Source organism: Heterodontus francisci, chromosome 7 (genome assembly GCF_036365525.1).
Source record: "Heterodontus francisci isolate sHetFra1 chromosome 7, sHetFra1.hap1, whole genome shotgun sequence".
NCBI classification, from domain to species: Eukaryota; Metazoa; Chordata; class Chondrichthyes; order Heterodontiformes; family Heterodontidae; genus Heterodontus; species Heterodontus francisci.
The window spans coordinates 1,136,294-1,148,569 of record NC_090377.1 but is presented as its reverse complement, the minus strand read 5'-3'; the positions used below and the strand labels follow the sequence as shown (position 1 = coordinate 1,148,569).

The following is a 12,276-nucleotide window of genomic DNA, read 5'->3' as shown; positions in this document are numbered from 1 at the left end:
TCTTGACCACTCTATTTACCTGCGTTGCCACCTTCAGGGAACAGTGGACCTGAACACCCAAATCTCTCTGGACATCAATTTTCCCCAGGACTTTTCCATTTACTGTATAGTTCACTCTTGAATTGGATCTTCCAAAATGCATCACCTCGCATTTGCCCTGATTGAACTCCATCTGCCATTTCTCTGCCCAACTCTCCAATCTATCTATATTCTGCTGTATTCTCTGACAGTCCCCTTCACTATCTGCTACTCCACCAATCTTAGTGTCGTCTGCAAACTTGCTAATCAGTCCACCTATACTTTCCTCCAAATCATTAATGTATATCACAAACAACAGTGGTCCCAGCACGGATCCCTGTGGAACACCACTGGTCACACGTCTCCATTTTGAGAAACTCCCTTCCACTGCTACTCTCTGTCTCCTGTTGCCCAGCCAGTTCTTTATCCATCTAGCTAGTACACCTTGGACCCCAAGCGCCTTCACTTTCTCCATCAGCCTGCCATGGGGAACCTTATCAAACACCTTACTGAAGTCCATGTATATGACATCGACAGCCCTTCCCTCATCAATCAACTTTGTCACTTCCTCAAAGAATTCTATTAAGTTGGTAAGACATGACCTTCCCTGCACAAAACCATGTTGCCTATCACTGATAAGCCCATTTTCTTCCAAATGGGAATAGATCCTATCCCTCAGTATCTTCTCCAGCAGCTTCCCTACCACTGACGTCAGGCTCACCGGTCTATAATTACCTGGATTATTCCTGCTACCCTTCTTAAACAAGGGGACAACATTAGCAATTCTCCAGTCCTCCGGGACCTCACCCGTGTTTAAGGATGCTGCAAAGATATCTGTTAAGGCCCCAGCTATTTCCTCTCTCGCTTCCCACAGAAACCTGGGATAGATCCCATCCGGACCTGGGGACTTGTCCACCTTAATGCCCTTTAGAATACCCAACACTTCCTCCCTCTTTATGCCGACTTGACCTAGAGTAATCAAACATCTGTTCCTAACCTCTCTGAGATTTGCCTACATATCTGCTCCTCTATCTCTCCCTGACTGTTTGGAGGTCTGTAGTACACTCCCAGCCAAGTGATTGACCCCTTTTTGTTTTTAAGTTCTACCCATATGGCCTCATTTGAGGAACCTTCTAAGATATCATCCCTCCTTACTGCAGTAATTGACTCCTTGATCAACAGTGCAGTGCCACCTCCTCTTGCACCCCCTCCCCTGTCATACCTGAAGATTCTATACCCTGGAATATTGAGCTGCCACTCCTGCCCCTCCATCAACCATGTCTCTGTGATAGCAATAATATCATAATCCCATGTGCTAATCAACACCCTCAATTCATCTGCCTTACTAGTAAGACTCCTTGCATTAAAATAGATGCAATCCAGCCTTGCATTTTTCACTTGTGCCTTAACAGGTCTGTATTTGCTCTGTCTTCAAGACTGACTCAGTTTCCCGTCTATATTTGACTCTGCATCACGCCCTACTGCAACTCCACTCTGTATCCCATCCCCCTGCCAAATTAGTTAAACCGCCCCCCCCAACAGCACTAGCAAACCTCCAAGCAAGGATGTTAGTCCCATTCTGGTTCAGGTGCAACCTGTCCAACTTATACAGGTCCCACCTTTGCCGGGAACAGACCCAATGATCTAGCAAACTAAAGCCCTCCCTCCTGCACCACCTCCTCAGTCACGCATTCATCTACTCTGTCCTCCTATTCTTATACTCACTAGCACGTGGCACTGGGAGTAATCCAGAGATTACAACCTTTGAGGTCCTGCTTTTTAATCTGCTACCTAGCTCCCTAAATTCTTGTTGCAGACCTCATCCCTCTTTCTACCTATGTCATTGGTACCAATGTGTACCACGACCTCTGACTGTTCACCCTCCCCCTTCAGAATGTCCTGCAGCCGCTTCGTGACATCCTTGACCCTAGCACCAGGGAGGCAACATACCATGCTGGAGTCTCATTTTCGGCCACAGAAATGCCTGTCTGTTCCCCTTACAATTGAATCTCCTATCAGTATGGCTCTCCCACTCTTTCTCCCCTCCTGTGCAGCAGAGCCATCCATGGTACCATAAACTTGGCTGTTGCTGCTTTCCCCTGGGAGGCCATCCCCCCCCAACAGTATTTAAAGTGATATATCTGTTTGAGAGGGGGATGGCCACAGAGGACTCCTGCACGACCTGCCTGCGCCTGCTAATCCTGGTGGTCACCCATCCCTTTTCTGCCTCTGCAGCCATTACCTGCAGTGTGACCACCTCACTAAACGTGCTATCCACGATGTCCTCAGCATCTCAGCTCCAGGACATCACTGCAGGAGTTCCTCAGGGTAGTGTCCTAGGCCCAACCATCTTCAGCTGCTTCATCAATGACCTTCCTTCAATCATAAGGTCAGAAGTGGGATTTTTGCTGATGATTGCACAATGTTCAGCACCATTTTCGGCGACTCAGATACTGAAGCAGTCCATGTAAAAATGCAGCAAGACCTGGACAATATCCAGGCTTGAGGTGATAAGTGGCAAGTAACATTCGTGCCACACAAGTGCCAGGCAATGACCATTTCCAACAAGAGAGAATCTAACCATCTCCCCTTGACATTCAATGGCATTACGATTGCTGAATCCCCCACTATCAACATCCTGGGAGTTACCATTGACCAGAAACCGAACTGGAGTAGCCATATAAATACCGTGGCTACAGGAGCAGGCCAAAGGCTCGGAATCCTGTGGCAAGTAACTCACCTCCTGACTCCCCAAAGCCTGTCCACCATCTACAAGGCACAAGTCAGGAGTGTGATGGAATACTCTCCACTTGTCTGGATGGGTGCAGCTCCAACAACACTCAAGAAGCTCAACACTACCCAGGACAAAGCAGCCCGCTTCATTGGCACCCCATCTACAAACATACATTCACTCCCTCCACCACCGACGCACAGTGGCAGCAGTGTGTACCATCTATAAGATGCACTGCAGCAATGCACCAAGGCTCCTTCGACAGCACCTTCCAAATCTGTGACCTCTACCAACTAGAAGGACAAGGGCAGCAAATGCATGGGAACACCACCACCTGCAAGTTCCCCTCCAAGCCACACACTATCCTGACTTGGAACTATATCGCTGTTCCCTCGCTGTCGCTGGGTCAAAATCCTGGAACTCCCTTCCTAACAACACTGTGGGTGTACCTACCTCACATGGACTGCAGCGGTTCAAGAAGGCAGTTCATCACCACCTTCTCAAGGGCAATTAGGGATGGGCAATAAATGTTGGCCTGGCCAGTGACGCCCACATCCCATGAATGAATTTAAAAAAAACTGGTTTGCAATCACACAGCCTATCTGTTCCTCCCTTTTTAAACAACTGTACATTAGTAGTCCTTTAGCAATAAGCCTGTAACCAGATGGGTTTGGAAAATGATAATCAGAGCATCCGCTCTTCCCCCCCTTTGTTTCTTTTAGCAGCCTGGGATACATTTAGAACCATAGAAAAATTAAGGCACAGAAGGAGGCCATTCATCCTATCGTGTCTGTGCTGGCCGAAAAAACTAGCCGCCTAATCTCATCCCAGTTTCCAGCTTTTGGTCCATAGCCTTGCAGGTTACAGCACTTTAGGTGCATGTCCAGGTACCTTTTAAATGAGTTGAGGGTTTCTGCCTCCACCACCGATCCTGGCAGTGAATTCCAGACACCCACCACCCTCTGGGTGAAAAAGTTTTTCCTCATGTCCCCTCTAATCCTTTTACCAATCACCTTAAATCTGTGCCCTCTGGTAATTGACCTCTCCGCTAGGTGAAATAGGTCTTTCCTGTTTATCTAGGCGCCTCATAATTTTGTACACCTCAATTAATTAACCCCTCAGCCCCCTCTGTTCTAAGGAAAACAACCCTAGCCCATCCGATCTTTCCTTATAGCTGCAACTTTCAAGCCCTGACAACATTCTTATAAATCTCCTCTGTACTCTCTACAGAGCAATTATGTCCTTCCTGTAATGTGGTGACCAGAACTGTGCACAATACTCCAACTGTGGCCTAAACAGCATTTTATACAGTTCTAGCATTACATCCCTGCTTTCATCTCAGCCTGTTAATTTATCTATTTTCATAGATGCTAAACACCTTAATATTTCCTCTCTCACTGTTCATAGAATCTAATATTTCACACTCCTCCACCTTAACTGTAATGCCTGAATCGTCCCTCTCTTTTGTGAAAACATAAGCAAAGTATTCTTTAAGAACCATGGCCCATCTTCTGCCTCCACATACAGGTTACAATTATGGTCCCTAATAGGCCCTAATCTTTCCTTAGTTATTCTTTTGCTCTTTATGTATTTATAAAACATGTTCGGGCTTTCCTTGATTTTATTTGCCAGTATTTTTTCATATCCCCTCTTTGCTTTCCTAATTTGCTTTTTAATTTCACCCCTGCAATTTCTGTACTCCTCTAGGCTTTCTGCAGTATTGAGCTTTTGCCATCGACTTGAGCTTTCCTTTATTGTCTTATTTTACTCTGTATGCTCTTTGACATCAAGGAGTTGCGGGGGATGGGGAGGTGGTGGCTAGAGATGTCTGTCTGTCATAAGGTGAGGAGTTGGATATTCACTAATGATCCCACAGTGTTCAGCTCCATTCACAACCCCTCCAATATTGAATGAGTCTATACCAATCCACAGCAGGACCTGGACAACATCCAGATTTGGTCTGATAAATGGCAGGTAAAATTCAGACCACGTAAGTGTCAGGCAGTTACCATCTCAAACAAGAGAAACCTAGCAGCTTTCCCTGATATGTAATGGCATAACCATCAACATCCTGACGTCAACTATCGAACCAGCTATATGAGGACCATGGCTAATAGAGCAGGTCAGAGAGTGAATATTCTGCAATGAGTGGTTCACCTCTGGATTTCTCAAAGGCTCTTCACATCTACAAGGCTTTAATCAGGAGTGTGATGGAACATTCTCCACTCTCCAGGATGTTGCAGCGGCAGCAACACTCAGCTTGACATTACCCAGAACAGAGTGGATCCCATAATCAATGGCCTAAAATGTGCATGCTTGCCATCATAAAATATAAATAGGAGCAGGAGTAGACCATGCGGTCTGTCGAGCCTGCTCCACCAGTCAATATGATCATGGCTAATCATCAGCTTCAACTCCATTTTCCTGCCAGCTCCCTATATGCCTTGATTGTCCAAGAGACCAAAAATCTGTCTTATCTCAGCCTTAAATATATTCAACAATGGAAGGGGAGACAGTGGCATAGTAGTAATGTCACTGAATTAGTAATCCAGGGGTTCAAACATGGGTTCAAATTCCACCAATGCAGCTGGTGGAATTTAAATTCAATTAATCAATAAAAATCTGGAATTGAAAGCTAGTCCATGAAACTATCATCGATTGTTGTAAATACCTTTCTGGTTCACTCATGTCCCTTCCGGAAGGAAATCTGATGTCCTTACTTGGTCTGGCCTACATGTGACTTCAGACCAGGTAATATGGTTGACTCTTAACTGTCCTCTGAAATGGCCTAGCAAGCCACACAGTTGTCAAGGGCAATTAGTGATGGGCAACAAATGCTGACCTTGCCAGCAACACCCACATTCCATGAAAGAAAAAAAAAGCATCCACGACCCTTTGAGTGCAGAAATTTCTCCTCATCTCAGTCCGAAATGATCAACCCCTTATCCTGAGACTTTTCCCCTGCATTCTAGATTCCTTAGCCATGGGGGAACAACTTTGCAGTGTTTACCATGTCAAGCTCCTTCAGAATCTTGTACAATGTTTCAATGAGATCACCTCTCTTCTAAATTCCATAGAATATAGGCCCAATTTCCTCAGCCTCTCATCATAGGACAACCCTCTCATCCCAGGGACCATCTGCCAGAACGGATCAGATTCCTTGATCAGAAACCCAGTCTTGAATATCCACTCCCTTCATCACCATGTCAACAGCGTTGGGAGTTATAGTGTTAAGGCTGTTGTGAGGAGAATGGTGTTCAATGTTAGAGAAAGACGGGATCCGAGCAATGAACATATGAGGGTCCCATGTGGAAGGACAAGAATGAAGCCTGCCACACACCCACCCCCCCACCGACTTGCTTTGCTTCTAGTCCTGAATGCAAGGTCAGTATGTAACCTGCTATGCTGTGCACTCATTGATTAACTGATAATTTTAAAAATTGTACAATTAAAGTTCCTTTCCCTGCTATTGCAGGATATGCTGCTAAGAGTCCCTTCCTACAGCTGCAGTGTCCATTAGCAGGTTTCTCCCATTTTACCGGTCCATACCAAACTTCCCAGATTGGAACTGAGAACCTGCATCGACACCAGACTTGAGACATCAGTGTGTCTCCAGCTAGTAGGAGCCAGTGATGCTTGTGATTGTCACTGTAATCGGCTCCATTTTGAATGGAGTGAGGGCGCTGGGTGAACCCTCCCCTTTACAAACTACTCTGGTTTTGCCTCCGTTACCACTCAAGTGACCTCCATTTTAACTCTGGGAATTGGGAATTTCATTGCAGGACAGGTGGGGTTTGAAGTTGCAGGGGTCAGGGAGGTTGCAGGGGTCGGGGTGGGGGAGTCAGGTCGCAGAAATTGAGGGGTTCCAAGGTCAGAAGGTTTGGAGTTGGGGAGGTGTGGTTGGGGTCATAGATGAGGTATATGGAGGTTGGGGTATGGTCAGGTCAGGAGGTGGGAGGGTTTCAGAAGTTGGGGTCGGTAAGGATGGTAGGGGTGGGGGGTACAGTACTCCACTGCCCATGTATTGTAGGGTTGATCCACTCAGTCTGACAGTTCCTTGTTATCGGCAGGTAGATGTCAGGACAACCGCTCTGGCTTTTGCAATCACTGACTCTGAACTGTCGGATGAAGAGGCTTCCATCCTGGAAAGCGGAGGATTCACAGTATCCCGAGGAACGACCCCACAACTCACGGATGTGTCAGAAGGTAAGACATTTATCCAGCAATGTGTTTGTATATTTACAGAATCCCTCAGTGCAGGAGGAAGCTAATCAGTCCATTGTGCCTGTGCTGGCTCTCAGAAAGAGCTATCCAATTAATCCCACTCCGCTGCTCTTTCCCCATAGCCTTGTAAATTTTCCCCCTTGAAATATTTATCCCATTCCCTTTCAAAAGTTACAATTGAATCTGCTTCCACCGCCCTTTCAAAACATTTCTCATTGCCCCCCAGGGTCTTGAAAAGGAAAGGTTCGCAGGGCCAAGGGGGAAAGAGCAGGGGACTGGGTCTAATTAGATAGATCTTTCAAAGAACTGGCACAGACACAATGGGCTGAATGGCCTCCTCCTGTGCCGTAAGATTCTTTAATTACTCTCTTGTGATTTCAGATCTGGACCAGCAGAGCCTGCACAGTGAGCCGGAGGAAGCTTTTGCTAAAGACCTGCCGGAGTTTCCCTCAGTGGAGGACCTGTCTGGTGATGGAAGCCCCTTGCAGGTCTCGCCAGGACTGCCCCCTAAGCCCAGTACCAGCGCTTGGGACTCTCAATTCTTCATTCAGGCCCTGACCTCCCCTCTGCACTTTGTAAACACACATTTCAATGGGAATGAGGCAGCGATGAACATGCCAAAGACTGGCCAAGAGTCTGTTCTAAGTTTGAATTTAGAGGCCTTCAGTGAGGCGATCGTAACCTCAGCGCTCACTACAGTGGTTCAGAACACACTGTCCACCATGCTCTCTAACCCACTGACGGATAGCCACACTGAAAGCTCTGAATTCCTTCCCACAGAATCGCACCAGAACCTCTTCCAGGCAGGATCGATGGAAATGGAAATGAGGGAGGCTGAATCTCACAAGGAGGTGGATGATTTTGAGTTGCTGGACCAGGGAGAGCTGGATCAGATGGACATAGAGCTTGGTCTGAATGAACAACTCAGGCAGCTAGACAGGGGACAGAGCACATCACAGGTCACAGAAGCCAAGCTGACGAGGGAGAGCTAGTGTCAGCAGCTAGCCTGTATCCTGGGTTAGTTAGAAAGACCTGACTTGCCCCTCAGTGTGTGGCATAATGCCCCCCCAGAACCCATGCCCGGTCCCTCAGTGTGTGGCACTGCCATCCGCAGACCCCATTCCCCCAGTCCCCTAGTATGTGGAACTGCTGGTCCTCAGTCCCCAATCCAAAGTGAGGAGCCTGTTCACTTGGTAGGTAATCCCACAGACACCATCTTCATTACAATAGCAGCAATGTTTACTTAGTACTCAGCACATTAAAATTAGTAGTATCTAGATTTTCTTCAGTTGATTGATGCTTTGCCTGATGTGGTCCTGAGTCCCCACAGAGCCTGAAAGTTTCAGGCTCCATCCCTGGCCTGTGCTGAGTGAGCTGATCTCGCCTGGTGTGGTACTGAGCTACATATGCACATGTACATGTGCGCACACACGCTGATCTCGCGCAGTGTGGCAGTGGGGGTATAATTGGGCCTCAGTTCCCCTGGGTTGAGGAGGCAAATAAACTGAGGGGCAAATGTGTATGTGAGTAACTGCAAAAGAAAGGTTTGCGTTTTTATAGCGCCTTTTATGGCCTCAGGACGTCCCAAAGAGCTTTTGCAGCCACTGCAGTATTTCTGAGGTGAAGTTACTGTTGTAGGAAATGCAGCAGCCAATTTGCAGACAAGAGTCCCCAAACAGCAATGTGCTAATGACCAGACCATTTTTTTTTCAGTGATGTTGATTAAGGGATAAAAATTGGCCAGGACATTGGGGAGAGCTTCCCTGCTCTTCAAAATACTGCTGTTGGATCTTTTACATCCACCTGAGAGCTCTGACGGCCTCCGTTTAAAGTCTCATCTGAAAGACGGCAGCTCTGACAATGCAGGTGTCTGTGAGAAAGTCAGTGCAGGTATCTCCAAGGCCTCGGCAATCCTCCCTCAGGTTTGGTGCCCAGAACTGTACACAATAGCTGAGGCCTAACCAATGATTTGTAAAGGTTTAGCATGACTTCCTTGTTTTTGTATTCAATGCACCTGTTTAAACAGCCATGTACCCCTTACGCTTTCTTAACTACCTCATTAACTTGTCCTGCCACCTTCAAAGATTTGTGAATATGCACCTTCAGGCCCCTCTGCTCTTGCACCCCTACCATTTAGGTTATACAGTCTCTCCATGTTGCTTTTCCCAAACTGCATTACTTTACACTCATCCGTATTAAATTGCATCTGACAGTTGTCTGCCCATTTCACCTGTCTATGACTTCCTGAAATCTTCTGATTATCTGGCTCACTAATTACCATGTTGCAACCTTTTGTACCATCCACAAACTAAAATTGCACATCCTGTATGCAGGTCCAGGCCATTTATATATAACAATAATCCCAGCAGCAATTATGAGAGGTCTCAAATCAAAACCAGCGTAAGTCTCAAACTGCCCTTGATCAGCAACAGGTGGTTCACAGCTGCAGGACAAACAGGTGAGGGATGTTCAGTCTGCAACAGAGAACTGGAAGGTTGCAAATGTTGTACCACTGTTCCGAAGGGGAGAGGGATAAACCCGGCAATTAGGTCAGTCAGCTTAGTGTTGGGGACGAAATGGTTAGACAAAATAATCTGTGAAAAATGTGGGTTAATAAATGAGATTTATTGAAGGCAGTTTGTGTTTCACTAACAACTGAGGTTTTTGATGAAGTAATAGAGTGGGGTGATGAGTGGCTGAACGGTTGATGTATATATGGACTTCAAAATGCATAGGGGCCAATATTTACTGGGACCCGGTTTTGGAGCAGGGCTGGGAAGTTATGGTTGGGACTCCCTAACCAGAACCGCGGTTGATGGATGGAAGCTGCCTTTCGGTCAGGGAACACACCAGAAAAGATCTCAGCCCAGGCGCAGTTTAGTGCTCCCAGAGATCGAGGGGGTGGGTAGAGTGTGGCTGGCAGATCAGGGACAGAGAGGTGGGGGGGTGGGTGTGGGTATTGGGGCGAGGTGGGGATGTATAGATTTACTTGTTGGGCCAAGGGGAGACAATGCTTCTCCTCCAGGCTCACGAGCACTGCTGGCAAGGCACCTAGCTGCTGGATCGAGCCGTTCATGCCTCCTTTTACCAGCCCAAGACTGGGAAAACCCAGCTGACTGATTAAAAACCTTTAAATTGGAAGCAGAAAGCCTCCTTAAAAGGATTTAATGACGCACCCAGCTCTTGAGATAGGATTGGTTGCTTGACTTAGTTAAAATGGGAAATGGCTAGATTTGGTTACTGTTGCAAATTTTTAACATTTTAACTTCCCATCTGCCTGAAACCCATCTGTTCTGAGTGGGGGTTGTGGCGGGGTAAAATTACCTCCATTAGAGTAAAAAAGCAAGGAAGTTGTACGAAACATTTATAAATCACTGGTTAAGTCTCAGCTGGAGTATTGTGTTCAATTTTGGGCACCACACTTCAGGATCGAGTTTTTTGTAATATTCGTTCGTTCATGGGATGTGGGCATCGCTGGCTAGGCCAGCATTTATTGCCCATCCCTAATTCCTCTTGAGTAGGTGGTGGTGAGCTGCCTTCTTGAACCGCTGCAGTCTTGGGGGTGCAGGCTCACCAACAGTGCTGTTAACAAGGGAGTTCCAGGATTTTGAACCAGCAACAGTGAAGGAACGGCGCTATACTTCCAAGTCCGGATGGTGTGTGACTGGGAGGGGAACTTGCAGGTGGTCATAGAGTCATACAGCATAGAAACAGGCCCTTCGGCCCACCGCGTCCATGCCGACCATAATGCCTATCTATACTAATCCCACCTGCCTGCATTAATTCTATATCCCTCTATACCTTGCTCATTCAAGTACCTGTCCAGATGCCTCTTAAATGTCGCTACTCTTCCTGTCTCCACCACCTCCTCAGGCAGCTCATTCCAGATATCCACTATTCTTTGTGTGAAAAATTTACCCCTTTGATCCCCATTAAACCTCCTCCCTCTCACCTTAAATCTATGCCCTCTAGTTTTAGTCACCACTACCATGGGAAACAGACTCTGGCTATCTACCCTATCTATGTCTGTCATAATTTTATATACCTCTATCATGTCCCCTCTCAGCCTCCTTCGCTCCAAGGAAAACAGACCCAGCCTATCCAATCTCTCTTTATAACTCAAGCCCTCCAAACCAGGCAACATCCTTGTGAATCTTTTCTGCACCCTCTCTAGCTTAATCACATCTTTCCTGTAGTGCGGCGACCAGAACTACACACAGTACTCCAAATGCGGCCTAACCAACTTTTTTTCTTTTTTTTTGTACAGGGAGCTTTATTCTGTATCTAACCCCATTTTTTTGTTCTGGCTCAAGGATGGGGACAGTGTAGAGGGAGTTTTACACAGTAACTAACCCCTTTTTTTTTATCCAACCCCTTTTTTTTTTTAACAAGGTGGCCTTTATACCCCAGGCCACTTTTATATACATATTGTTAAAATAACTTTATTAAAAAATAGATAAATAAACAAAACACTCAAATTAAAATGCCATTCTCGGCGTCGACAATGCACTCCAGTCCCTGCGGTGCCCACCGGTCGCGGAAGGCCTCAAGCGTACCGGCGGACACCGCATGCTCCTTCTTCAGGGACACCCAGGCGCGAACGTAACCGCGGACAAGGGGCAGGCAATCTGGGAGGACGGACCCCCTGCAGCCTGGACCTGTGAATTGCCACCTTGGCCAGGCCCAGGAGCAGATCGACGAGGAGATCCTCCTCCCGGCCCACGCCCCTCTGTACCAGGTACCCAAAGATCAGGAGCGTGGAACTGAAGTGCAGCCAGAACTTGAGGAGGCAGCCTCTTCAAATACTCAAAGAGGGGCTGCAACCTCGCACACTCCATATATATGTGAAACACTGACTCGTCCAGGCCGCAGAAGGTACAGGCAGCCTGGGAGTTCATGAACCTACTTAAAAGTCTATTGCACAGGACTACCCTGTGCAACACCCTCCACCCCAGGTCCCCGATGTAAAGGGGGAGGACTCCCGCGTGGAGAGACCTCCATCGGGGTTTCCGCTCGCTGCCAGATGGCAACGCGGACCACCAGGGCGTGTCCGGCTGGCTGATGAGGGCGAGGAAGTGCAGAGTGTGCAGGAGCAGCCCGTACAGGAAACCCCTCCGCGCCAATTGGAATGGCACGGAGGGCATTTCCGAGAGGCGGCTCGGGTTGTGCGGGGCCGGCTCCCAAGGAGGGTTTCAGGGCCTGGTTCACGTTATGTACAACTGTAACATGACGTCCCAACTCTTGTACTCAGTGCCTCGGCCGATGAAGCAAGCATGCCATACACCTTCACTACCCTGTCTGCC

General features: G+C 47.4%; 1 protein-coding gene across 1 annotated transcript in view; it reads left to right on the top strand.

Moving 5' to 3' along the window:
- The window catches only part of retreg2 (reticulophagy regulator family member 2), a 109,753-nt gene extending 99,875 nt beyond the window's left edge, over window positions 1-9,878 (top strand). Inside the window, exons 8-9 of the mRNA XM_068034695.1 lie at window positions 6,820-6,955; window positions 7,355-9,878. Of these exons, the coding sequence (XP_067890796.1) occupies window positions 6,820-6,955; window positions 7,355-7,965 (747 nt within the window). The 3' untranslated portion in view covers window positions 7,966-9,878. The remainder of the gene's footprint in view (window positions 1-6,819; window positions 6,956-7,354) is intronic.
- Window positions 9,879-12,276: the final 2,398 nt, after the last annotated feature.